Raw genomic sequence first — 27,611 nt, forward strand, 5'->3', positions numbered from 1 at the left:
CCGCTCTGGATCCATATTCTATATGATTTACTTGTATCAGATACTCAATTTGTAAACTGTGATTGTGTTGTTCTGTTCTGTGTATGCAACATGTCAGTCCGTCCGGGGAGGGGGATTCCTCCTCTGTGGCTCTTGCTGAGGATTTTTCCATATTTTTTTTTCGATATGGTCATTTTTTCCGTGCTCGAAATTGAGGGTCTAAGGAGAAAGGATGTTGCTTGCTGCACAGATGGTAAAGCCCACAGAGGCAATGTGATTGTGATTGTGGGCTATACAAATAATATTGATTTGATTTGATTTGATTTGATTTGATTTGATTTGATTTGATTTGATTTGATTTGATTTGATTTACACTGCAGCTAAGACTTAACATGGTTTCTTCACCTCTTCCACCTCCACAGCAGCTACACTTCTCCCTCTAGTCTTTTCACTCAGTGGTTTGGGAGGAGCTGGTCTATTGGCCAATGGCCCTGTCGGCCTCCCTCTGAAATTCCTGGCTGGGGAGCTGCTCTCCTCTGAGCCCAGGCCTGGTCCCCAGCTGGTGTCTGGGTCTGTATTTAAAGGCAGCAACCTCAGCTAACAGTAGAAGTCTGAAGACAGGCTACAGGCTGACTAGACACACAGGTACTTGATATCTATTACATTCAAATTATTGTGGATATATCATCAAGATTCTGTTGATTATGATCAGGTTATGCTTATTGGTTTCTTTTTGTAGAGGTACCAACATCCCACCAAAAGACATTTAAAAGGTGTTGGGTTCTTTAAAGGACATCCAAAAAAATAAACCGATGGATTAAAAAAAAATTAAAGTAATTTCTATGTGCAATTTTGTACAGAGCTCGACAACAAGCACATTTATTTCTAACCCGTGACTGTCTGCTGAAATGTCAGCTTATTTTCTCAAATATAGCTGTGATACCAGCAGTCATTACATAATAGCAGACAGACAAAAATATAGTGGAATATCTGGCAGCCAGATAATCAAATATTCTTCTCATGGAGGAGAAAATATAGGACTTAGAACATAAAAAATATTCAAATTGGCCGATATTACTGAACGTGTCAACACGCAGGAAGACGTGTCAGCTTGTTATTGTCTTTTTGATCATTTGTTGCCAAAAATCCATTAATGAAGTGTCAAAGAAGTTCTAACCAACTGCCTGGCTTTACAAACTCTGTATCAGACTACTTACTATATATTGGTGACAACCTACTAGGTGGTTGCGGTTCTATCAATTTTATTGATTTATCTGATTTTTAATTAACTGATTATTTGATCTATAAAAAGTCTGAAATTATCAAAATGTGAAAATCAAAATGTCCAAAAGGCCACAATTAAAGCTGCAGTCTGGAGTTTTAAGAAACAAGTGGACTTAGTCAGAAGATTTGAATGATCCAGCTCCCAGGTCCTTCCTTCTTCCTCCCTGCAGCCCCGCCTTCAAAGCCCCTCCCCACAGAGGAGCCTGCTGAGCATGAGCAGGCTTGTAACCACGGTAACAGAGGACGCCAGATAAACAAGAAGGCGCATTCAAATGACAATGACGAGTGCCTCATGCTGGGTCACTGTAAACATCCTGAGTAACAAACGCTATTCCTCTCCGCCATTGTTTTCAAGACTGGGCACAACAGTACAGGTGCTTCACCTGCGTGGGGAGGGGCACTGCCCAGTAGGCGCTGTGAGAGGGAGGGGGGCTGCCAGCAGCTTATGCATAAGAATGACTGACACTTCTCAGACAATCTCCTTGGCTCTGATTGGTTGTGTTGATCTGGGAGCAGTGGATCCTTGCAAATCGAGTTTGGGCCACTGGGTGGAACCACAGACAGTGGATTTTTACACAGCTGTGCAAACAACAGTGTTGACGTTATGTCACGTTGACATTGTGTAATATTGTACAGGAGTGACAGTAGAGTGTTGCCAACCTCTACTGTGTCAAGAAATCAGAGTGACAAACCTACAGTTTAGTACCTTTTTATGACACTGAACTATTAAATTATTCTTTTTCTTCTGGGTGGTACGTTCAAGGTGATCTAATGTAAATTGGATCTTATTATTTATCATTATTAATAATTATTATTGATAATCATTCACATTTAACTCAAATTCCCCGATAATGTTGCATGAAAGCACTACACAGAGTCACAGGAGAAGCTAATCACTGCATTAGTTAGGGTTAAATAACTTAATCCCAACTAAAATAGAATAATCACTACAGTAATCATCCAACGGAAGGCTTTTACCTACTTGCTTAGTTAAATCCAGGTGGGGACTATTTTTTGTCGAGGCAGTGTAGTTGTTTCCTTTTTCACCAGCGGGCCTGTTAGTCACTGGTGGAATGCAACTAAGAACATTTAGTCAAGTAATCTACTTGTATTTTCATTTAAACAAATGTATCCTTCTATATCTCATAGGGTAATGTTGTGCTTTTACTCCACTAGATTTTAATCTCCATCCTGTCCTATGAAAAGCGTGGATCTCCAGATGTGCTGATGTTGGAAGTAAGGGGCGAAGCGTAATATTGGATATTTTTAGGATATATTGACTGCCAACTGTCAAAAAAAACTGTCAAAAAGTTAGCTCAATGGCTAACTGAGCTACTTGCTAACGGCAGCTAGTCACTGCGACCAAAGATAGCTACAGCAAAGATGGCTTTGGAGCTACCCACGAATTTTTTTTTTTTTTTTTTTTACATATTACACCTTTAATGATTACTCAATTATAAACATTTTGCTATTTTTTCTGTTGATTAACTGATAGACCAATTGATTAATTGACTCATCATTAAGACACTAATACAATGGGTCTTGTGTGTTGGTGTCAACCTTCATTTTTCCAGACTGTGAGAGGAAGCACCTGAAGGAAAACCCACAAGGACCCAGAAAGAACATGCAAACTCCACATGGGAAGGCCTTCATAAGAGTAAGAATGAAGAGTTTCTAATTAACCATTCTAATAATTCACCCCTCCCCCTACTCTTCTTCTTTCTTCTCCTCACCGCCCTTCTACTTTGAGCTCTTCCAGCATTTAAGGTTAGAGAAGAGGCCCCCGGCCAGATACTGGACCCCATCGCCTCATGACATACATAGTACTTGTGTGTGTATGTCTGTGTCTGTGTGCGTGTGATTTATGTGTCTTGTTCAGACTCAGTGGGAGCTGGGAGTACAGACCCCCCATCCTCCCCCACTCGCTCAACAAAGCTCTCGAAAAATGTGTGCGAGAGGTTTGGGGGAGGTTCCCCTGAGAGGCAAATAGAATTAAGGAGCCAACTCGAGTCACTGAAACTATACTATAGCTGCTTAGCTGACAGCAGGAGAATGCTCAAAAGCCAGAGAGAGTTCCCCTTTGCATGATTTTCCTTCTCATACCTGCACATTTTTACATTGCACTGCTGTTTAAACTCGATTTAGAGCATCATTTTGACCACCGTTCCAGACTAAACATTCTGGAAAATGTAGAATTTGCAATAAAATACACTCGTGCCTGTAATCACAACTGCTGACATAAGCACTGAATAAAGCAAAGACATGCATATTTAGGCCCACACGCACACACACACGCCCAGTAACAACATCGGTACTTCCTCTGGCATTAATCTCGCACGTTTATTCTGGTCAGTCTTGCAGGCAGGAATCCACCAGGACATCTCATGTTGCATATCAACACTTCCATTTGTGCAGCGTGAAGCTTAAGTAGGTTAGAAGCAGGCATGCACACTCCGCTTTCGTCTCCATGCCCTCCAGGCAGTAAACGATTCTGTCAGAGAGGCTGCTGCTCGGTATCGACGCGCTTGCAGGCTGGAAGTAGTGGGCACCGCGGCAATGCAGCCTCTCTGCCACACAACAGCCACGGGGGATTGAGTACATTATGGATCGGCTATAATTGTCATGGATGGTATGAGTGAGGAATAAAGGGGAAGGACCCAAACGCAGATGACAAAAGCACAGTTTACGCAGCTCAAATTATTTATTAAGTGCAGGGATTACTCTTTGCTTCAAGAAAAACGATAACATCAGTGTGTTCATAAGCTTATAGTGACAGTAACTTGCAAATATTGACCAGGTATAGTGTTGACAGTGCGCACCATCTTAATTAGGCATGATAACAAGCTAAGGTGATGATTAGCACTAGACGGATCATTCTAGGGGGAGCATGACTCTGTGGACCACATTTCGTGGATATCCGCTCAATAGTTAGTCAAGACATTTAAAAAACCATGTTAACCATCGTGCACCAAAATCACAAGGATATATTCTCTGAGAACCATTAATGATTGCACAAAATGTGTCAATCCATGGAGTACATGCTGGGATATTACACTGGATAAATGAAAAAGTTAAACTGCTGGTGGCACTTATGGTTTTAGACAATTTCATGGCAGTTATCTAAATATTTAGTCTGGACCAAAGTGGTTGACTGACTGACATTCCAAGAATGTGGCTACGAAAGCCAGTTCTGGAGCCGTGCCACACCTAGCCTTAAACATTTTGACTTGACATGCGCCTGCCTCTCAGGTATGTTGAACCAGGGATGTAACGAGATTGTCCGCGTGTCCGAATCCTCTGACTGGAAGCTGCCTGGGGTTTTGAGGTGGAATTTGTGGATGCGGTTAGACCAGAAAAACAACACAGACTGATGACCCCTGCATTGCTCAGGCTCAGTGTTGTATTTCATGAATGTCTGTAGCTTGAATGTATTCATCTGGCGTATGTGTGTAATATTATGTTGGTCCCTAACAAACCTGTTGACATTTACACAGAGGAGTACACGCCGCGAAGGGGGTTCATGGGTTTATGGTGCAAAGGCAGCTGACTCGTATGATCCATGTGTTGCACCTGAGATGTCTGAGCGGAGGCCCCCCCAGGCATACATGTGACAGTGAATCCCATTATCTCCCACAGACCAACCTCCTCATCTCACACACATGTTTCCTATCATGGTTGGGACATTCCAGGCGCTGCCCAGCATTCCACAAAAAAAGATCCATCATGTGCTGAGCACGTTCACATAGAGCAAAGATAAACCACAAGCCTGCTTGGATTTCTCTGTTTGTGTGCAGGATATAGTCTGATATATGTAATGGCATTAAGTGTACTGTACTGAACACTTAATTCTCTTGCAATACAATATGAAGCCCACTGTTCCAAAATTGCTTTCCACTGTTGAAAATTCCAACACAAAAACTGTGTACACAAAACAAAGAATTTGAGAATAAACTGGAATTTCACTTGTTGAACTAAATATCATACATATTTGAAAAAAAAAATAAATGGACATCAAGAACCTAGTAGTGTGCAGAGAGATGAAAATCCTTAACTCCCACCGCAGTTCGTTAGTTAGTAAAAGAACAGTTGCTCCAAGGATAAATGATTTAAGTAAAAGTTACAATACAATTTGAGAAACCTATTAAAGTCAAAGTAAAAAGTACCTGGTTAGGTAATTACGCAAAGTGCAAACAAAGCTACTTCCCATATTTTACTGAAAAGAAGAAAATTATGGAGGTAACATTAATGTTGAGATTGGCATTATGGTAGGTTAGCTGCTTGCTAAAGCCCAACGGACCACTTGCTACAAGGTAAGTTAATGTCATTATCACAACATCAGAGGTTAATGACACACGAAAAATGAACATAGCTAATGTTTACTCCATTATCACCTACATCAGGTGCCACTTACTTCATGTGCTTTTTGAGGTAAGAAGAGTTTTTAAAAGCTATCTCAGTGTTTTTCACAGGAAGCTGCCTCTTGTTCTGAGCTTTGCTCTGTCATCATTTCACAGTTTTTTTTCTACCAGTCTGCTGCAAGTTGGCTTCTGCAGTAGAAATGCTTCCTGCATGGTCTCCAACACCTAATCCAAGCATTCAGACAGACTAGCCCTAACAACAGTGTAAATGGCATGACGTGTGGTGTATAACGTTGGCTACTGGCCCAAAGATATACGTACAATTGAAGAAGAAACATCAAAAGCACTTGTTACTTAAAATAGCACTTACTATTACTCTTGTTACTTCAGACGGTATTAGTAGACGTGTACTCATTTAACTATTGAACAATGTTCATTGTGCCTTAAACTGCTGGGTCACACCATCATTTAGTCTTTACGCCACCATGTTTGATCAGCATTTCAGACCACCAGAATCTAACCAAAGCACAAAACACACTACAGAAAACAGCAAGTGATAAAACATTAATTCTTATGAACCTACATGCACAATTTTTTAACACGCTGTTTGTACAGAGCAGTGACTGATCCCACCCTAAACATGTACACTGCACACTAAAGTGATGCTGAAGCACTTTCTGAGCTCCCTCTGGATATCAGGCCAGGAGCAGAAGGCTATTAACACAATGTACATCATGAGATGAAGGGAAGAGGAGGAGGAGGAGGAGGAAGAAGAGGAGGAGGAGGAGGAGAGTCTGCAAAGACATCCATGGGGGTGATCAATGGGAGTGAGAGGGAGTGCAGGAGGCAGCAGGAGATTCAAAGTAGTCCGATAAATAACACCCTAGTGAGACAGCAACTGCCTCCTACTCAGCAGCCACTGCCCCTTTCCACCCCTAACCTCCCCACCCGCCAACTGGGCCCCCTTGATTACTAGCCTCCTAGGGGGTGGGGGTTGGGGTGCAGGCCCCCGGCTGCACAATACACTTCTCATACGGGGCCCTCACTCACCTCTTGCCTCCATTTGTTGGACATTCATCTTTCAGTATGTGTGTGAGTTTGTTTAGGGGGTGGGGAATTAGTGGGAGGATGGAAGGGGGGTGGGGGGTGTATGTGGTGGAGAGGGGTTCCTCCATGTTTTTTACATCGTCTCCCCTACCCTCACCCTTCCCCCTAAACACCATTCTAAATTCTGTGTCTCCCCCCCCCCCCAGACCACTTTGCTCTGTGCTGTGGTTTCACTGGGCAGTTGAAACATTAGACACTTCAGTTTTTTGCTCAAAAGCAGCCAAGAAGGAGGAAAAGAGCTGATGTGTATTGCCATGCAGCAGCAGCAGCAGCAGTTCAGTCTGACACCTTAAAGTGAGTCAGAGTGTCTACACAGAAAAGAATCAATCAATTCATTTTTTAATTTGTATAGCCCCAGTTCACAGCAAAAGTCATTGCATGACATGTTCCGAATCGAGCGGGTCGACACCTTACTACAACTACTTTATTTACAGACACCCAACATTTCCCCCATGAGCAGGACAGACTGGTGACAGCGGCAAGAAAACTGCCTTTTAACATCTGCCAACTACCTGGATCGGTTGGGTTGAGAGAGAGATGTCATGATGTCATCATCAGGGTCTTTCCAGGTATGGTTTGAGATTTCAAAATGTGTATTCATACTTGTGATTTGGCTGGAAATGACTGGGTGGCTATATTGATCTGTTCTGTGGTCAGCTGGGCCACCTTGGGCCAGACTGAAATACAGTATTTCAACCAGTGAACATGAAAGTTTGAGCGATAAATCTGCAGACTAGCCACATCCTCTGAGACTGGCAGAGGTCAGTTTAATGGAGGGGTATACAGTAAAGAGGTGATTTCTGAATATTTTCACACATTACTCTGCGTTAGCTCAGTGGATTAATTTGTACAAAAACTAGGGGTGATTGTGAAAGACAGTGAAAGTAGAGTTTAATGGAGTGTGTTTTATGATGAGATAACAAGGCAATAAATGGTCTACAGTGGTGTTTTTACATTTAGCAAAGAAAATGGGTGTGAAAGCATCTCCTTTCTTGTCATTCTTGCAAGACTAAGCAGCGAGTATTATGAGACAGGGTGGGCCGGGGCTATCTGGTTAGCATGATAACTTCTAGTAGACATCTCTGCAATACCGAACATAGGCGTTGTTTGTTCACACATATTCGGACCACATCTTACAATATTACACCTTAACAGACGCCCTAAGACTGTAGAACTTTACAAGAGCTGAAGAGGAGATGATGATTTACTCTCCAACCCACGATGGTGGATATGTTGAATTACAATGGTTGACTGAATTTGGCAGGTCGGAAGACGTGCATAAAATCCAAGCCCATAAAGGACGTACAGGACAGGCAGATGTTGTGATGAGGGGTGAGGGGCTCGTGCGGCAGGCAGAGTGGGGGGGGGGGGGTGGCACACCTCAGTCAGGGGTATCGCCGAGACTCAGCGAGAATACAGAGATCTCCTTTGTGGTTCACAGGCACTCACTTACATGACTGTCATACCACAAGATGTTTGCGTGGAAGATGAGAGCAGCCGAGCGTAGTGAGCCGACAGAAGCAGACAGAGAGGAAGAGGCGGGCAGGGAGGAAAAAAAAAGAGATTCAGAGAGAATGAGTGGGAGGTGGAGGAGGAGGAGGAGGGAGCCAGAGACTGGCAGACTTTTACTGTACACCTCCTTGGTACGTTTTCAAGGTGCAGAATGACACTTCCTATCACTATATCGAGGGAAGTGGAGCGTGTCAGCTCTTGTGCTCGCTCACCCCATCTTGCACGCAGAGCGATTACCACTGGCACACATCCCCTCGTTGCCTCACCAGCACCAGTCCGCCTGCAATTCACTGAAATCAGCCAGCAAACCTGTGACTCATCATTTAGAGTAATAGGCCTGTCCTGTATTCGCCTCAGGAGTCTCACTGCTTGTAGGAGGCGTAAAGGAGCACGGGGCGATGACTAAACAGAGCACCTCATTACAGCGGAGAGGACATCACAGAAATCGTCTCACCTTTTCATTAGGATGAATCAGAAAAGCAGAAGCTTAGGATCAGCCAGGAGCGGCTGCAGACGTTTTATAACCTGGAAGATGTTTCAACTAGCAGAGCACAGTGAACAGGGATACATGTTACAAGCAGCCTTAAGGAAAGCAAAGAATGAAATGTACTTTGCGCCCTCTAAATGATAAAGGGTAAAATCGCCCACAAAACATATATTTTTCAACAAAATAAGGACATTTTAAATATTTTCATCAAGATTTTATAGATATTCTCCCAGTACATCTTTTTTTTCTGTGACCAAAAATACATCTGTCCTCTGCAGTGGATGTTGTGCACCAAAGGATATATTCTGCCAAGTGGTCCCATATTTAGACAAAATGGGAAGATTGCCATTTAATAAATTCATCCAAGTGTAAACTAGAATGCCACTCGGTAAAGAACATACCTCTGCCAAGGCCCAACGGTCCATCTGATCCAATCAAGCCCAATCCAGCATCAAATCTGCTAGATCTGCAAAAATCTCACAGTGTTGAGGTGACTGGTCTGTATATCTGGATCCCCAACAAAAGCTAATGCAGAGACCCATCCTCCATCCACATTTGGTGAAAATGAGCCTTTTCTGTGTAATCCTGCTGCCGAACTAAGCAACAAACAAACATGCAAGACAACATTACCTCCCTGGTGGAAGTAATCGTAAAACACATCAAAATAAGGCAAAATCTGAATATTCAGAATTTACCCCTTGGTGCATAACACCTGAGCACTGTGGACAGATGTATTTTTAAAGAAGAATAAGAAGAATCTTCATCAATCTTCAAGAAAACATCAATACAAAAAACTGGTTAATAGTATTTCTAACACTGTTTTTAGTTACCCGTTGAAATAAGAGGATTCAACAGTTATTCCATGGACACTCCTTGAATTTATGATGCTAGATCTAAAATATGACAAAGACACACAGAAAAAAAATCCACTAGAGTCGGGGGTCCATTGGGACCTGGTACTTCACCTTTAAATGGTTCAAAATGGCTTCCAAGTATCTGTCCACTGCAGTGGACATCATGCATGAAACGGTTAGATACAACTGGCATTTCCTGGAGATTTTGGCAATAACGTCGTCTGCCGTCTCTTCAGGGTAATGAAACTTGATGTCACTCAGCCTTTAGTACCAAAAAATACATTTGAAAACCTCACCAGCGACGTCTCTTCCCGGAAGTTATAAGTCACATAATTACATAGTTGGCATCAGTGAACAGGACGCTGTCTGAGAGTGAAGCGTCGATCAGGAGGGCTGATCGTCGCTGTGCTTGTTTTCAAGACAGTGACTACAACAACACAGTTGTGGAAAGAGGCAACACTTTGCGAGTTAAAGTGTTCTGCCGAGACAGAAGCTGTTTTTTGGGCAGAAGTGTGACGAAGAGTGGGTAGAACATATAAGTCATACAAGTTACCAAAGACACTACCAGTTACTACATTAGTGTTGTTTGGTCATGTAATGTTGCTTTTGACATTTCTCTCATTTCTCAGGCTGCCTTCGCCCCGCCGGCTTGTCCATTCACACAGGTGCCAGTTCTGCCTCCATAAGAGGTGCAGCGAAATTTCACAGCTTGCCGCATCTGAAACTTTCACTCAGTGGAGGAGGATGCGTAGAATCGGTGCATGATCCCACACTGAAAGGACAGCGTGAATGAGGCTAATGGAAGCTTATGGGAGGAAGTCTTTTTGGGTTGGGCCACTCCCTAAAATTTACTTCAAATCCTGTCACTCTCCCTGGGTACTTCAAATCCTGTCACTCTCCCTGGGGGCTTGATTTACACCTGCTACTACTGGAAATGTTCATCTATTCATGGACAGGAAGCTTGTGTAAACACCAACAGTGTTCTCCTCAGCTGAGCTGTGATGCTAGCTAGCTTAATTAACTTAGCTAGCCGCTCATCAATGAGCAGATACATGTTTCCTTCCGCACGGTTTAAATGTAATAGCTCCACGTTGAAGCCGCTCACAACAACGTCTGTGGGTGATGTTGAGCAACTGGGTCAACTGTTCCTTTTAATAACTGTTTATTTAGTTAAAGAGAGGTTGAACCGAGGCCCGGCTGAGAGGCTGTATTGGCAGTTGCGTGCGCTCCATAAAACCATTGTTCCTTCAGCCCTGTGATTTGCACTTAACTAACGGGGGTCGCGCTGCGTTGCCATGACAACCCTTTCAGTATAGATGGCCTGTTTCTTTCCCGATAGTCAGCACCAATAGCAGGGCGCTGTGTGATCAGCGGCTGGCCGGAACGTGAGGCGGCGTGTAGGGGATGACAGACGGAGGTTCGCCCCTGGCTGCACTCACACCTCCATCAGCTCCTTTGTACCTGCATGTGTTTTTTTTTTCTCCCCCTCCAGCGTGTGCTGAGCTCGCCTTCAGCCCTGTTCGTCTCTTTGGCAACAACAAAGCCCTCGCTGTGTTGATCTTTTCACTGTTGTCGTGTCAACACACGCACTGAATGACTCTCCCCCCCCTCGTTTCCAGAGGCTGCCGTTCACATGGCTCCTCGGCTTCGTGCTTGGGGGGGCGGTGAAACAGCAGCCGTCACCCCCGGCTCACATATCCGACACTGTGCTCAGAGGCTTTAAAGACCCTCCCGAGGTAAACACTCACATGGTGGGGAGGCCGGTGTGCCTGAGCGGGAGGATGAAACACTCTTGACAGCCTCCCCCTGCTTACCCCACCCCTCCTAACGCGTGTCTTTTTTTTTCTTTTTTCTTTTTTTCTTTTCCAGTGGAAGTAGAGATATCAAAATACAAGTCTGCGCTCCAAAGAAGCTTCTATGGGGCCTTTTTTTTTCTTTTCTACACGCTGGAACCTCCAGCTGTAAACGGCTCGCTCTCAGTTCCCGGATCACAGAGCTCGTGTTGTTCCCGGGGTTTTTAAAATCAGAGCAGGAGCACTGAGAGAACACTGAGCGCGTGCATGTTTACACTTGTGTGAAAGGTGCATTCACCCCCCACAATCTGCTGTAACATGACACTTTTAATTTCAGAAAGAAAAAAAAATAAAGGCGGAGTGGAAGGAGAGGTAGAGTGGTTTACACAAGTGTTTACATTCATTTCCTCCCCTCACACATTCACAGCGAAGTGTTGTGGAGGGAGTGATGATGAGATGTATGAATTAGAGTGCCGTGATTCATCTCCTCTCCTCAAGCACTCCATGACAGCTCCCACCCCGTGAAGGCTGCCAGCTGCTCCTGCAATACATGTGTACAGGACCGTTACAGGTCTTCTCCTTAAATAAATATCCTGCGTCCATGACTCCTGTCTACAGCAGATAGTTAGTCTAAGAATAACCCTAGTGCGGAGACGCAGCGATGTCCGGGCCAAAGGGACCGGCTCTAGCCCATCTGTTCATCTCCCGGCCCTCTCTTCCACCTCACCTCCCTTGTCTCACTCGTTTAGGGCTGAATTTTGGACTGGCCACCGAGTGCAAGAGGAGAGAGGAGACTCAGGGTCTGCACTAAGGAGAAGGATAGGAAATGTCCCTGGGCTGGAGTGTAGTGTGGGCCTTCCTCAGATGCTGTGAATGTGATTATGGTACAACAGTGCCCCCTTGTGGACAAACACCAACCTGCATCCCCTTCGAAGGCTGCCATTCGAAGGCGTTACTCATTTAAATGGGTTTATGAAGGAGGCATGTATTGTGCTTTTACTCCACCTAATTTATTTAATAACGCAAGTTGCTGTTACTTATTATTATTACTTTGCAGCCAGCATGCTGCATCAGAGCCACACAACATCGTTTTAAATTCATTATTACATTAATTCATCTCCAAGTCCATGAAAACAAGAACAATTCTGAAAATTGAATCTAAAAAAAAAAAAAAAAAAACTTTATTTACCAGTTATTTTAAGATTGGAATCCAACCAAATGTATTTAGTCGAGTACTGTATTTAACTACAGTTTTAAGGCACTTCTTAGTATTTTCATATTGTATTTTGTTTCACAACAATTTTCTGGCTAATTTTAGTTACTAGTTAATTGAAGGTTGAATTTGTCACCAAGTGCATTTACAAGTTACTCTACTTAAGAATCACACTGAGGTACTTGTACTTTGGGTTACAAAAACAATATTTGTTACTAGTTTCTTGCAGATTAGAGTTTATTTAAGTGCATTTATCCAAGTACTGTTCTTCATTTTGGAGGTACTACACTTCATCCCTCCTCTCCATTACATTTCAGAGGCCAATATTGTACTTGACTATATCTATTTGAGCTTTTGTTACTTCTTACTTGCAGGGTGAAATGTACCCAAGAACATTCACTTAAGAATAACTTTGAGGTACTTCTATTTCTTTATACTTTCACTCCACTGTAATTTGGAGGCGATTATTGTAATTTCCACCACATTAAACTTATTTGATATTTAGGTGCTTGCAATGTAACTTAATACATGTATTTAAGTACTGTACTTAAATATTGTACTTATAGTTTCCTGCTGCTTTATGCTTCTTCTCCAGTAGTTAGGAGGCACATACTGTACCATAACGTTACATTTCTTTGATAAACCGATGAGTAGTTACTCGAAGACTGGAATGTTACCAAGTATGTTTACTCAGGTAAAAGTTGAAGGTACTTGTACTATGAATATTTCCTATTTTGCATGCTGCATCATCGGCAAAGTAGTCCACATTTTAATTTATTTATTTCATCACAAATTGGATGAAACAAAAATGGAGGAATTCTGAATATTGAATCTGATAATCAGCCAACCCATAGTATTCAGTGGGTACATACGGTACATGCAAATGTATGTATAACCTTGCTTTCACTTTTCATACTAAGGTCATTTTTTGGAAAAAAGATTACTTTTGATACACAATCACATTGCCTCAATGGGCTTTAGAGTCTGTACAGTGAAGGACATCCTCTGTCCTTAGACACTCTATTTGAGTGAGGAAAAACTGTTGATGGAAAAAAAAAGTACTTGTGGGTCCTTTCACATCACCGTTGATGTTAATCCTCAGATCGTCTGATTTTTCTCTGACTTGCTCAGATTTGCCAGAGCCAAGCAGGCCAAGCAGACAGTGCTGTTGAGTGGGACTTTCTAGTCTCGGTGCATCTTCGGATGTCGAACAGCAAATTGTTTAAAATGCAGGATTGACTGCATACCAACGCAAAACTTGGACTGAAGAGCTACAGCCGCCTTTAAGACTAATTTCGCGTGTTCTCGATTGATTTTGACCAGCTGAAACCGATAGCTCCAGATCCCATCTGCCCCCGGGAGTTTTTAAATTAATGTCTGCAAAAAGCAGCAATAGATGAAATGATTACAACCTCCAGAACAACTGGCACTGATCATTCCAGCTCAGTGTCGAATGTGTAATTAACCCAGGAAATGTGTTATAAGAATTCACAAGATTTCAAAGGACTTACAACAGATTTAATGAAAGGAAAAAAGATGAATGTGTATAAAAACAAAACACTTTATTACAATTAGGCTGAAAAAACCCAATGAAAACACGACTACTTTACAAGTACAAATGTTTTTCATTGATATTTACAGTTTTTTTTTCTCTTGACATCAATAAAAAAAAGACAATTTATGAGAAAACACAAAATACTAAAGTACATGTTTACAGTGTATTTGCTGCAATAAAAAACAAATGACTAAAGGAACGTGCATTATTCTCCATTCATTATCTATAGACAAGGGAATTAGACATAAAAAGGACTATTTATGAATACACTTACGCTAATTGACAACACAGAATTACCCATAAAGCCTCAGAGATCTGTTAGGAAACATTATAATCATCACTTTGAAGGCCTGTCTGTCATTTGATGTTTTGGGCTGGGGGGGGATTTTCAAGAGACATTCCGTATTTCAAAAAAAAAACAAAACAAAGAGTTTAAGTATTTACTCTGTAAAGCAAAATTTTGGATCCCACCAGATTTATTATTGGTAGCGACGCTGTGATTGATCTGCCAGACTACTTAAAATTGTTCCATGTTATGTTAAACTGCTATAATCAGGTGAAGAATAGGTAAAGGTGTGGTGCTGTTAACAATGTGATGGGGGTATCTGGCATCAGCTGATGTGGGATCCAGAACTTCAGTACGGTCAGAAAATCACTTGTTTCATTAGCTGCCCCCCCCGCTGGGTTTGGCAGGAGTCTTGGCCCTGATGCCACCCTGGCGAGCCTGACCTTTGATGGGCTGTTGGGGCTGAGTGGGCTGCTGCTGCTGCTGCACCGGGGACTCGGCGGCGGAGGGCGTGGCGGGCTGCTGGGCGGGGCTGTGAGGGGGAGGTGTTTGGATCTGGGGGGAGGTGGCTGCAGTCACCACCTGCTGCTGGAGGATCTTCGGCCCGACCACCTGGGCGGTTGCTGTTCCGGTGGGAATCATCTGCACCTGAGCAGGAGCTGACGTGGCTGCCTGTGTCAGAGTCACAGTCTGGGCCTGGATCTGAGGAGAAGCAACAACTAAATATTTATCTGTCCTGATGTGCAAGTTTGATGTGAACTATTCCAGTGCATTTAAAATCTCTCTGCTGCTTTTACAAAGATGTGACACATAGTTCAATAAATATTAGCTGACATATATAATACATATAATTTATCCCTCTTGTCATGATTCAAGTATATTCATCCAATATATCTAAAAAGAATGTTTTGGTGGTTAGACCACAGACTACACAGAATGACAGCACAGTAAACCCACAACGAGCAGTTAGTCTGAGATACCACTGTTATGTAGATATTAGGGGTGTCACGATTTCACATATACAAAATGCAAATGAACCGCCACTTGTTTACCTCCAAGTGACTGTTGTGGTTAGCACAACTTCACAGTAATGTAGTCCATAGCCTGTATCTAAAATGAGCGGCAGTGGCATTACCTCGCTGTAGACATCCTGACATAAACTAAAAAAAAAAATCTTCAGGCTGCCGACTTGTTAGCCAGCCATGTGCAGTCCTGTTGTTTAACATTCCATCAAATGACATTTACGGTTGTCAACTATGGAATATTTCTAAATTGGAATATTGCTAGCATAAGGGGTAGCTCTCTGACTAATAGCTGAGCAATTATCTCGCGCTGCTACGTTGTATCTGAGGTTTGTCCCGTTTACTAGATTAGTGAACAATGTTTCCACTGAAAAACTAGCTCAGAGGATGGTAACAGTTGTTTCACGTATTAGAAAAATCCTCAGCTTTTGCCGAGAAAAATGGGTTATGAGAAATGGAGAAAAATTCTAACTGAAAATCATGAAAATAAAAGGTTAATGGTATGTGATGGCCATAATCAGGAAAATATGGACACCTAGTCTAGCATTATCCCTGACTGAAAAAACTATTAAAAAATAAAGGCTGCATATCACTTAAATGATGAAAATTCTAAGCCTTGCCTCAGGCAGGTAGCTACATTTAATCTTAACCTTGGACTATGAAGCCCGATGATGTGATACAGCTTCAGAGAGTTTACAACACAATCAGATGAAGGGCCATACAGGAGTTCCCTTCAGATATCAGCCGAAACCCTACCTGCTGAGGAGAAGACACGATCTGTTGGAGGTTGGCCACAGTGGATTGCTGCTGCACTATTTGTGGGAGCTTAGCCACCTGATAAGAGAAGTAAACAGAAAAACCTCACATTAACCCACAAACCCCAGCATCTGCGTTCAAATATTTAGCTTGCGGTATTGACTGCCAATGATGATGTACCTGGATTTGTTGGGCTCCAGTGGGTTTCTGAGCCTGGGCGATTGATGTAGTAAAGAACTGGGTCTTGATTCCTGTTTGGAGTTGTGTGGTTGCGTAGGTCACCTTCTGCTGCTGCTGCTGGGCTGGTTGGGCAGCCTGCACGGTCACCTGCTGGGTGCCGATCTTAGGGAGGTAATACAGCTACAATTACTACAGGAACATGGTTCCCTTTATCTTTATAATCAATGAATATTTCCACTAAACTTATATAATTAAACTACAGGAACAGATCTAAGATTGTGTATATACTGTGTCTGTTGCTTTGAAATGTTGACTATATGAGAGTCAGTTTGCAGCCTACAATCCTTAGGTGGGGGCCCCTCTGACTAAAGTCAAGGATTAAATCTACAAGTGCAAAGGTAGGCTTTGGAACAAGGAGATGATAACTTCCTTTAAATCACTCCTCAAACATTAGACTTGCCTTGTGGTATACTGAGACCACTGTTTTATTCCTTTTAGTCATTCTATCCTATCTATTGTTAGTTGTTAACATGTGAAACTCCAGTCTGTGTTTCTACAGTGCGTTCACCTTCTGTTGTACAGTGGCCTGTCCTTGCTGTGGCTGCCCTGCCTTTTGTTGAGCCGCAGCTGCTGCCTGCTTCTTCATCTGAAGCAGCTGCTGGACCTGCATCTGGGGGAAGGACGGTGTCAGCACAGGCCCGCCTGGCACAAAGGAGAGAGAACATAGGAATATTAAGACGCTCACATATAGTGGTGTATAAACACCACTAAAAAATAGTTAGGGATTATTATTTGTCACAGGATAAACAATCAAGTGAATAACCCAAATATCCTAATATCCCCAATTTATTAGTTTGAGTTGTATACTGGGCGAGAACAGACATATGATTAAAATGATCCGTGACATAGTGAAAAGGAAATGGTAAATTTTCTGTTGGCAACATGGGGATCAACAAGAAAAAAAAAATCCAATAAAGACATTAAACACACCTGTTTTCTGTGCCTGACCAATAGCAACACTGATGCCTGCTACAGTGACTGGCAGCGTGGTGACCCCAGCTGATGAGACCACAGCTGGCACAGAGACCACGGGGGGCTTGGTGAGGGTCACCTGGGCCGTCTGCCCTGCCTGGGCCTGAATCTGGCCTTGCGTGGGCACTCGAGTCTGTGAGAGGAACCACAAGCAGTGTTAATGCTGCCACAACCTCCAGAAACACGCCTTGTATTTTTATTTTAGCGACATTTCAAAAGTTCAGTTATTTGAGATAAGACCAGTAAGCGTATGATTCCTAAATTATTTCCACAAACTCTTCTAAGTGTTGTGGTATCTTTATAGATGCATATTCAATTAATCCTTATCTCAGTCTTACCAGTCTGGCCACCTGCAGGTTAGCCACAGTTGTGCCGGTCAGCACAGCTCCAGGTCTGGGTGCTGCAACTGCTAACTGTGGGTTGGACTGGGCAGCTTGTGCTGGCTGCACCTGTGTGGCCTGCTGGGCTCCTGCAGCCTGTTGGCCCTGAGCTGCTGCTGCTGCCACGGCTGCAGCCACCTGCTGCTGCTGCTGCTGCAGCTGCAACTTGTGCTTGTGCAACTTTAACAACTCCTGTGAACACAGTTTACAAGTTAAGGACATGTTAACAGCAAACCTGTTGTTGTTACAATCTCTACCTTCCTTTATTTTGCTTACTGGGTATATCTGAAACACTCATGTTGACAAAGATTATGTCAGTTGAACCTGCTAATATGTCTAAGGATTCAATTCCTAGGGGTGTCACAATTCTCCAAATCCCTGGATTGATTTGTTCCTATGTTTTTAAATTCACAATTTCATTTTATTTTCAGTTAAACATTTGCTTTTCAGCTGCTATGCCATTGTAAGACTATCACATCTTAATTTGTCCAGATCAACAGATCATTGATTTTAAGCCATAACAAATGTCATTTATACTAGCTTCTCCTTTTAAAAGACATGGGTATTTCATCGAAACAGCTTGACTTCATCTTGCTGGCTTTGTTGAAGTTCAAGTTAAGCAAATTCAAATCATACACCATAAATAAAGATTACCGAGCTCAATAAACTCAGTGTTTGCTACAAAGTTCGACCTCTCAAATCTGTCCTGATTAAACCCCTTTGTTTAAGAATTCAAAAAAGGATCTTTGAAAAAGAAGAAAAAAAAGACCTTTCCACATTCAAGAGTTTACTATGGTACCAGTCAGCTGATCATCTTCATGCACCCAGGACTGGTATCAGTAAGTGCAGCTGCAGGCTAACAGAGGATAGCTGTGTCATCTTTGACACTTATATTGCTGGTGTACCTGCGGTTTGCCAACACTTTTGATCTGTGGGGAAGCCGTCTGCTGTTGTTGCTGCTGCAGCTGCTGCTGACGGAGCATCTGCAGGTGGGCTGGGGTGAGAGGCTTTCCTTGTGACAGCGACATACCTGTGGCTGGATTGAAGGCAGTGGATTAGACAGATCTGAGAAACACTGAATCAAAGGATGTCTTTCAGAGAAAAGTGTTCAGTTCAGAACCTGATGTGACCTGAGTGACCAGTGGACGAGTCTGTGACTGCACTGGGCTCAGAGTGGTAGAAACTACTGCAGATGCTGTCACTGGGGTAACGGCTCGAACACCCTGACCTGTAGCTATGGCGACCACTTCGGCAGGGGCGGCAGCAGTGACGGCCCTCTGTTGTGCGTGGACCACCTGGGCTCCAGCTCCAGTTGCAGGCTGGACCAACAACAAAAAAAGCACAATATGCAAAGGTTTCAACACTTGTAAAGTCCACTCTGTCTACTGGCTGTAGTGGGTGTACAGTCTGCTTCATGCCAGTCTATTACATCTGCATCATGAATTCCTGTTAGTCAGTAGGTAGCAGAGTTAAGCCAGAGCAGCAGTGATAAATGAGCATGACTCACAGACAGGGTGCCTGGGATGACTGGAGATGCCAGGCGTTTGTTGGCCTGGAAGGGACTTGGAGGAACTCCAGCAACTGTGTTCACAATCACATTCCCTCCTACCGTGGCTGGAAGAAACAAAGAGGAATGAATTAACTGCTGGAACACCAACAACTCTGTAATGTGAACCATATGCGTGTCAACGTACCAGCCTGGATGGTTGTGCCAACTGTGGCATTTTTTATGGCTCCAGCCTGAAAAACATGAAACCTGTATGTAAGAGCCTTGTTTTGTTGTTTTGGATCACTCATCTAAGCAGAGGATGTTTTAATTCTCACCAGAACTGCTGCATTAGGCACAGCAGCAGCTCCGGTCACAGTGACAGCCTGAGGGACCTGGGCCTGGGCCTGGGCCTGAGCGGCAGCAGGAGCTTGAGCCTGGCCAGGTGCAGTCTGGGCCTGAGGCGCTCCGGCCTGCTGCTGCTGGGCCAACTGCTGAGCCTTCTGCTGCTCAGCAAGGGCCTGCAAACACACACACAAAGCACAAAAGCAAACATGTAAGTAAATAAAAAAAAAAAAAAGTGCACTTCTTGGATATAAATGTCAAACAGATGCTTCTGATTCACACTTCTACTGTCACTGAAGAAACCCAGAGTAAAACTGATATGTGTTGGGATTATTTATTTTTTTTACTTTGGTACTTGGTGTGCCTTGAATTTTGGGGGGTCTAACTACTCTTCTTGTGGACAGTAAATGTCAATACAATAACTGTGTTTACCCTACCACCGCCTGGGGGGGTGGGGGGCTGTATAAATCATTGAAAAAGGAAAACCTGAAAAACTACAAAACAGCTTAGTTTCCATAGCACCATAACTAATGTAGCTTTTAATCATGATATGACTACTAAAATGTTGCAAAGGGCACTGGTAAAGAGGTGGAGGTGAGAAACAATACCAAATGGATGAAATCATGGATACCGCAGCGACAGACTTAAGGGGCTTTCCATTTCTTTTTCTGTTGTCTTCTTGTGCACTGATTCAGTTAGCTTACCAGCCAATCAGAGGGATTTCTCTCACTGAACAGCACTGTTGAAGATTCAACAATGACAGACTGAGGTCTGTCAAAAAGCGGGCAATAAGGGCCAACTAGCACCACCAGTGCAGGGCACACTGCCACAACTATGGTCACAGACAGTCACCATTGGCCAGGTGCATTAGTGCCCTTAAGCTAAATGGTAGTCTGGCTAGCTTGCATTGAATTTTCGTACAGACACGCATGCATTTGTTTCCTGAAACTGGAGATGTATTCACCACTGTGCCATACAAGTTGTAGTACTGATGGTTCTCTCTGCTCTGACTGGATCCCTGTAACTTAGCTGCTCCAAAGTTGTCCACCTCGGAAGAACACTGCATAATTTAACATACCAGCATAAAATTGTACTCTACTGACTGGGATAGAGGGATAGACAACTATTTGTACCATATAAAGTAAAAAAGCATTGCTCAGAGAGAGTGAGAGTGACTTGGATGATGGTTCTGCCCCCTTTCTTCAAAATCAAGGATGTTATCATAATCTGTTCAGGATCCTTGATCTTGAAGAAGGCCTTAGAATGTGCAACACTTTTCTCACTTTCTAGTCTGCTGTCAGTGATAAGGAACTCACTACAGCCCTGTGTGTCCAAGTGAAGATGTGTCTGTTAGCAGTCAAACCAAAATGCAAACTTGATTCATTGAAATAAGACATATAATCCTAGAGAGCCATAGCACATGGTTAAATGTGTCCTACACATTGCAGATGATCACCTTTTTCTCTTTGGCAATCCTTTCAGCACGTTGTGAAGCCACCTGAATGGGAGGTAGGGGCTTGTCGTAGCTGATCCCACTGAAGAGAATAAAAACAGCTGTTAGACTTTTTCTTTAATATCAGATTCACATTCACTACAAAAATGGTGACATCAAACACACCTTTCTGCCAAGACTGAGGCATGTTTGGGATTCTTCTGGAATGGATTCATGCCAAGACTGTAGGTAGAATAAAGTTAAAGTTCAGTTATAAAGTTAATACAGTTAAAAAGGACATATCCAGTTACAGTTTCTTCATCTATCAGAACTTCAGCATCACACTCAGTAGTTGGTATGTGAACTATCATGTCAGGTCTTAGCTCCCTCTGAGATACTTACCGAAAACAGTCAATCAGTACTTACAGTGGTTTGATTGGTGGGCTCCTCTTGCTGGCAATGATCTTCATGAGTTCAAAGCGACTATTGTAGAGCTGAATGTGCGTTGCATTGTCATCCTGTGTGTAGATCTGACAGGTCCTCAGAGGACGGCTGTTCTTAGACTGTGTGGAACCAAACATGAAACAAAGAAACAACAAAAGTGAGGCCCCAAATTCAAGAGCACAGAAACATTTATCAAATACAAAGACCAGGTCAGGTACCTTGTATATGCTCTTGGTTTTCTTCTTGGGGTTTGCCTCATACACCAACTGAAAAAAGTTAAATACGCGGTTAAGTCTAAAAAGTACCAGGTGAGTAAGTCTTTTTTACGGCAAAGCAGAGTGGCTCTGTCCATTACCTTGCCCTCTTCCCTGGGAATGATGACATTTTCGTAGCGGTTACGACACTGTTTGGGAGAGCGGTAGATGCGGCTGCAAGAGTTCACCACATCGCTCACCAGATCCCAGTTGGGAGTGTGGGCAGGAGACACGATGGTCAGGTTCAGAGGCAATTCCAGTAGCTGCTTTACAGCCTGTAAGACAGAGTGTAACCATGGAATGTATATTGATGTAAATATATAATGTACATTGTTACATTCAGTTCTAGATGTGTTCATTTCCATCTCATATAGCTTGGAAAGAATGGAGGCAGTACCTGAAGCAGAGCCCAGTCCTCACTGATGAGCCACTCTGGGTTGTCCTGGCTAGCCTCCATGGCAGGTTTAACCAGCGACGGAAGGGGCTTGGCAAAGGGTGCCTGCTGCTTGAGGGAGAAGTTCTTTTTCTGGTCCTTTCCCTCACGGCGAACTTTCAGCATGCTGGCCTTCTCGAAAAGGGAGCGTGGAGGAATGACCGTCTCTCCATGGCCCTTCTTCTTCTTTCTGGCTGCTGCTGGACAAACAACCTCAAGTAAAAATAGAGATACCAAACACCTGCAAAGACACCTCTGCATGCATCTACTCTTAAAAGGTCTTTTAAAACTCTTCCTTTTAAAAAGAAACATCTAGCCAGTAAAGGTAAACCAACATACTGCTGTCCGAAGGAGTGAAGACCTCAATGACCAATCAACCTCACCTGAGGGATCCATCTTGAGTCTCTTGTGCTCCTTGCGGATGTAGACAGGAGGTAGCTTGGACTCAGGCATGGGTGTGGTGTCGTACATCAACATCATCACAGAATCAATGTAAATGTCATTGTCATCCTGCGGTGGTGTAGGTGGGGTCCAAACCTGTGGTAGAAAATCACACATGAGAATAAAGCCAGAAGACAGAACGAGATTTATTGCTTAGGGAGACTGGTGCTGTTCTTACAAAGTACCTCAGTTTCATCACTCATTTTTCCCCCCCATTTGTATCACATTTGCAGACTTACCGGCATAATTTCTGTGTGGCCATCCTCTGCATCAAACACATACTCCTGTTCAAATGCAGAAAAATGGTTAATGTCAACTCAAATCACATTCCACACACCATTTCTTGTTTGATAAGCAAAGACCACAGTTTCCACCCACCATGTTGTAGGCATCTTCTCTGGTGTAGGTGAAGAGATCTTCATCTCCCTCCATTATCTGCCGCTCCTCCTCCTCCTCCTTGAGCTTCTGCAGCTGCTGCAGCTCCCAGCCTCTCTTGGTGCACTCCAACTGCTCCTGGGTAAAATAAACACAAAATATGCATCAGTAAAAATTCACACCGAAATACCAACACAGCAAGAGAAATTATTAGCTGATAAATGAACAGATTTTCACATCTATTACATCTATTCTACTTAAATTTAATCAGTTCAGGTATAAATATTTCAGTAACACAGCCTATTTTACTTAGAGATAAAAGAAATTTTTAGAGAACAAAGTCTGATAATTGTACAAGCAACCCTCTAATGTAGTGCACATGCATTTCAACACAGGAAAACATGGAAACCACACAGAAACTTTCACAAATTTAAGCAACATTTGTGGCCATGTGAATATAGATTTCAGTGTCTGCAAGGTACATTCAAGTGCACTTCAGTCTGTGTGGAAGATCTAAACAGACTAAACAGAAAAATCTACCAGCAGTTTGGCACTTGACAGGTCGGACCCTGACAAACATCCACAATATAAGGCATATATTGAATTATCTTGTTATCAGATCTATATTGGATCACTCAAATGAAAATGGATTTGAATCAGAAAATCAATCTCTCAAAAAAAATCTCTTTTCAGTTGAAGTTACCTTAAGAACAGCTTCATCGTCACTGATGTGGAGGTACTCCAGGTAGTGTAGGGCATACCTCTCAATTGGTGTGAGCTGTGTGAGGGATAGCCAAACAAAAACAGCATTTAACCTGGACTTATCCATAGTGACCACACAGGCTTTATTAAGAGTAGAAAATATTAGGCAGGGTTCTGGATGTTATTTAGTCCCCTTTCGATCCTACATCCCAGGAGGTTCTGGCTTAATGCAGAAAAGGCATTTGACTGCACGGAGTGGAATTATTTATGTGACACTCTGCGTTTGGTTTTGGGGAGATCTTCATTAGTTGGATTAAGCTTCTATAATCTTCCCCTGTTGCCTCCATCCACTCTAATGATATCTTGTCCCCTTACTTCCAGCTGCAGTGTGGAACAAGACAGGGTTGCCCCCATCCCCCCTTCTCTTTGTCCTTTCAATAGCTACGTGGTCTACTTGGTCCGACAACATGATCTCTGGTACTAACAGGGGAGGTCTCGAACAGAAGATTTCTCTTTATTCTGATGACATCATACTTTTATCTCGAAATTTAAATACCTCAGAAGCACTGTCACACAGAGATATGCAAACTTATTCAGAGAAGAAGAACTTTACACTAGTGCTGGATTGTGCCAAGTCAGATTTCACACGGTGGTCCTCTTTTCCTCTGTCCTTAACAGGGTTAGGTTTAGGGTTAGGTGTTAGGAGCAGGCGTTAACACTTGACCCGCTCATATGCAAGACAAAGGATTAAAAAATGCTGTGTTGTATAAGGACTATCGAGCTAAATTGAAATAAAGCTTAACTAGCTAATAATGCTGGATCCTGAAGCTATGTAAGCTCCTAAGGATGTTTACGAATCCTCTGAAAGTCAAGTCTGTTAACTTATCTCACTAACTGTTGCTGCTGCTGGCTGTTTAGTGTTCCTCCTCCTATCTAGAATGTAAGACATTGTACTGAAATTCACTGACTGATATGGACAAATAATTGCACATATTGTTGGGCATGTGTACCAAATTAATTGTAGTGCAGCTTCTTATAATTTACTAATGTATAATCCCAAGTAGTAATTTGTTATGTTGACCCACTGGTGCAAATAGTATTTTGCAGGCTACAGCTGCTGTTTGTCCTTGTCTGTCTGCTGCTACTGCAACTACAGTAGCAAGCAAACCTCCAAATCCTTCTTGCATAGGTCACCAAAATGGCTAGAGCCAGCACTGATCTAATTCCACACTCCTGTTTCTTGTATTTATTCTTATTTCCCAAACAGTATAAAGCTACCTGTTCCATGACTGCATTCAGCTCTTCTTTGTGAGCAGGCTCTTCTTTCACTTGGCTTTCTAACTCCTGGTCATCCTCTGTTGCATCTTTGCCTGCTAGTTCCTCCTGCTCCACCTCCTCCTCCTCCTTCTTCTGCTGCTGCTGATCTTCCTGCTGGGCATCCAGGTTTATGCTGTGGAGAGCCTGGATGTATGGTCTAGCCACTCTGGGAGAGATTGCTTCAGACGCCGAAGGCTCTTGGTGGAGAACCACAAACTCCTCCACTTTCTCCCCTGAGCCTGCTTCTACCTCAAACAGATCCTGGATTGTCCGCTACAAACACAGAATATAATGTCAGTTACTATATGCTGAAATACATTCATATGGGGTTATATAGATCAAATAAATCTTACTTGTGTGAGGAAAGCCAAGGTATAGTCAGTACCCTGGGCAGCCACCTCTCTGATCAGGTCCTTGGTGCCATTCTTCAACAGCTTCTCTTCAATGGAGTTCCCACTCTCCAGCCTGAGAAACATAAAACCAAAATCAGCACCAGGGTCTTTCAATAAAGAAGAGCTAAGTCAGATAATCCTGTGCTGATAATATCACCTGTATATGTGTATATCCTTTGAACGTCCAATTTTGTCACACCACTCCTGGGTGCGGGCATCCATGCTGGGATTGAGATCTGTGTCGTAGAAGATAATGGTATCTGCATCAAACACAGTCCCAACTGCAGCGCAGCAACGGTTGGTCAGGATGCTGCAGAACACCTTCCTGTTCCTGTTAAACTTCTTCATACTCTCCTGCAGGGATACAGCAGCAAGCACATGAACATAGTGGGACAGAGGATAAGATTTTAATTTTAAAAACATTTTACCAAGATTTCTTTACTTTCCTCACTGCTTTGCAGCAGTTAACCATTTTACTGAAATTCTCCACAGGATCATTTAAGTTTAATCTCATCTTTATCATCCATTTTGATGTGAGATCTGTGGCCAATTAGTTTTCTGCATCTTTACTTCTTACAGCAACACCAGGTCTAATTAACTCACCCAGAAACAATAGGGACTACATAATAGACCACAGGTTAGATGAGGACAGGATTATTTGAGATTTCAATATGACAGGTTAGAAACATTTTGCAATTGGAAAAGGTGTGTAGTGGCAAATAGTAAAGACTGTGAGCACTAATGTCAGCATCTCTTAAGGCCCAGGAGGAACTAAATCCAGCTAGGAGGAAAGAGAGCAACATAGTTTGTCCCTGTGTAGAGCCAGAACTCTGCAGTGAATCTGGGAGGTCCCAGTGGTAGACAGATAGTTAACCATACATTAAATGTGCCAATCAAAACTTGATGTACCTGTCTGTGTTTAGTAACAGTGGCAATTTAGGTTTTTTGTGGTTCAAAATAATGCTGCCTGAAGACAGAGGGAGCCATCTGAAGTAAGCCAGGTTCCTTTATATACCAAAAAATGTTACTGGTCTATGTAACATGTGACCCATTCTTGGGCTTGACCTTGCTCATATGCAAGATAAAAGATAAAGAATGTTCTTGGATCACGAGGTGGAAAGATGGTCAAGCTACATACACTTTTGCTATTATTCTCCATCTCATTTCCAGTCTCACAACAGTACATTCTTATGTTAGCAACACTGACTTAAGTTGAACTAAAAGCTTGTTTTCAGTAAAGCTCGTCAGAGCCAATTTGTTCCAGATGGAGATTTTACCTGTCGTTCATCAGGAGTGAAGCTTTCATCAATCCGCACATAAGTGAGCTGCCGGTGATCGAGGAAGGCCTCTAGGATGTCAAGCATCTTCACCATCTGAGTAAAGATGAGGACACGACGGCTTTCTGACCGAAGCTTCTGCAGCAGAATTGCAAGAGCTTCAAGTTTACCTTTGGAAAAGAAAAGATCAGAAATGATTCGTCTTTGCATCGTGGAATGTTTCAGTTTGTGGTTTTCAGCAAGGTTTAAATCAGCAGCAGTAAGGTTTTTACAATATTACAATGACTAAGAATATTAGGGAATGGAAAAACCTACTATCTAAAGCTTAAAACCCCACTTATTCATTGTATTTTTCCTGCACTGAAGTGCAGACAGGTGACGTCAGCACTGTTTCTGTTACATTAAATTGAAATATTGTGTGCATGTGTCACTGCAGTTGGTTTCCAAGAGACGGTTGTGTATAATGAGCCTACTCCACTTGGAGAAAGGTATACTAACTAAATGTGGGATGAATCATTCAAGCTGTATAGGCATAAGGATTAAAGTAGCATTTTTCTGACATGTAACACATATAAGTTATTAGTTACGTTGTAGCTATTCTTAAAGGTTTTTAATTTACACGTTTTTCAGTCCCTTGTTGGGCTAACCTGAATCCATTTGCATTAGCTGCATGTCAGGACAATGGAAGAGATGTCTGGAAGCCAAGTGGTGGATCTCAGCACTGTGAGGGGCAGATGCATCCTGTAGCTGATGTTGAAGAGACTTCTTCTCAAGGCTGTAGGGAACCGGGGGATTGGCTGCATACAGGTGAGGAGGTGGGGCTACAGCTGGAGGCACCACACATACCAGCCTAAAACACGAGAATAGAAGATCACGCTTATAGGTACATATATGTGCATCAAATAGCCATTACTT

The 27,611-nt window shown here is 42.9% G+C and overlaps 1 protein-coding gene and 1 long non-coding RNA gene across 13 annotated transcripts in view; one reads left to right on the plus strand and one right to left on the minus strand.

The window, feature by feature from the left end:
* The first annotated feature begins 322 nt into the window (after window positions 1-322).
* Window positions 323-22,218, plus strand: LOC119019127. Of its 7 annotated transcripts, XR_005074937.1 has the most exons (6): window positions 323-624; window positions 2,440-2,499; window positions 2,838-2,920; window positions 7,163-7,297; window positions 8,170-11,317; window positions 11,451-11,999. It is a non-coding gene; the product is annotated as an uncharacterized LOC119019127 (long non-coding RNA). The 7 variants fall into 7 exon arrangements; XR_005074939.1 differs by lacking the exons at window positions 8,170-11,317; window positions 11,451-11,999 and adding an exon at window positions 22,134-22,218; XR_005074936.1 differs by having other exon boundaries at window positions 8,170-11,999.
* The window catches only part of ep400 (E1A binding protein p400), a 31,880-nt gene continuing 18,352 nt past the window's right edge, over window positions 14,084-27,611 (minus strand). For 5 of the 6 annotated variants that reach the window (XM_037097409.1, XM_037097410.1, XM_037097407.1 and 2 more), the window contains 26 exons: window positions 27,344-27,546; window positions 26,697-26,866; window positions 25,577-25,773; window positions 25,381-25,492; window positions 24,989-25,300; window positions 23,712-23,786; window positions 23,012-23,146; window positions 22,873-22,917; window positions 22,576-22,729; window positions 22,157-22,392; window positions 21,861-22,034; window positions 21,724-21,771; window positions 21,488-21,624; window positions 21,248-21,304; window positions 21,086-21,164; window positions 19,623-19,805; window positions 19,493-19,538; window positions 19,306-19,412; window positions 18,919-19,117; window positions 18,704-18,834; window positions 17,757-17,990; window positions 17,377-17,551; window positions 16,955-17,088; window positions 16,387-16,548; window positions 16,207-16,284; window positions 14,084-15,130 (listed from right to left, as the gene is read on the minus strand). In XM_037097409.1, the coding sequence (XP_036953304.1) occupies window positions 14,807-15,130; window positions 16,207-16,284; window positions 16,387-16,548; window positions 16,955-17,088; window positions 17,377-17,551; window positions 17,757-17,990; window positions 18,704-18,834; window positions 18,919-19,117; window positions 19,306-19,412; window positions 19,493-19,538; window positions 19,623-19,805; window positions 21,086-21,164; window positions 21,248-21,304; window positions 21,488-21,624; window positions 21,724-21,771; window positions 21,861-22,034; window positions 22,157-22,392; window positions 22,576-22,729; window positions 22,873-22,917; window positions 23,012-23,146; window positions 23,712-23,786; window positions 24,989-25,300; window positions 25,381-25,492; window positions 25,577-25,773; window positions 26,697-26,866; window positions 27,344-27,546 (3,907 nt within the window). In that variant the 3' untranslated portion in view covers window positions 14,084-14,806. The remainder of the gene's footprint in view (window positions 15,131-16,206; window positions 16,285-16,386; window positions 16,549-16,954; window positions 17,089-17,376; window positions 17,552-17,756; window positions 17,991-18,703; window positions 18,835-18,918; window positions 19,118-19,305; window positions 19,413-19,492; window positions 19,539-19,622; window positions 19,806-21,085; window positions 21,165-21,247; window positions 21,305-21,487; window positions 21,625-21,723; window positions 21,772-21,860; window positions 22,035-22,156; window positions 22,393-22,575; window positions 22,730-22,872; window positions 22,918-23,011; window positions 23,147-23,711; window positions 23,787-24,988; window positions 25,301-25,380; window positions 25,493-25,576; window positions 25,774-26,696; window positions 26,867-27,343; window positions 27,547-27,611) is intronic. The other variant, XM_037097408.1, reaches the window with a different exon arrangement.

This window comes from Acanthopagrus latus, chromosome 5 (assembly GCF_904848185.1).
Source record: "Acanthopagrus latus isolate v.2019 chromosome 5, fAcaLat1.1, whole genome shotgun sequence".
Classification (NCBI taxonomy): Eukaryota; Metazoa; Chordata; class Actinopteri; order Spariformes; family Sparidae; genus Acanthopagrus; species Acanthopagrus latus.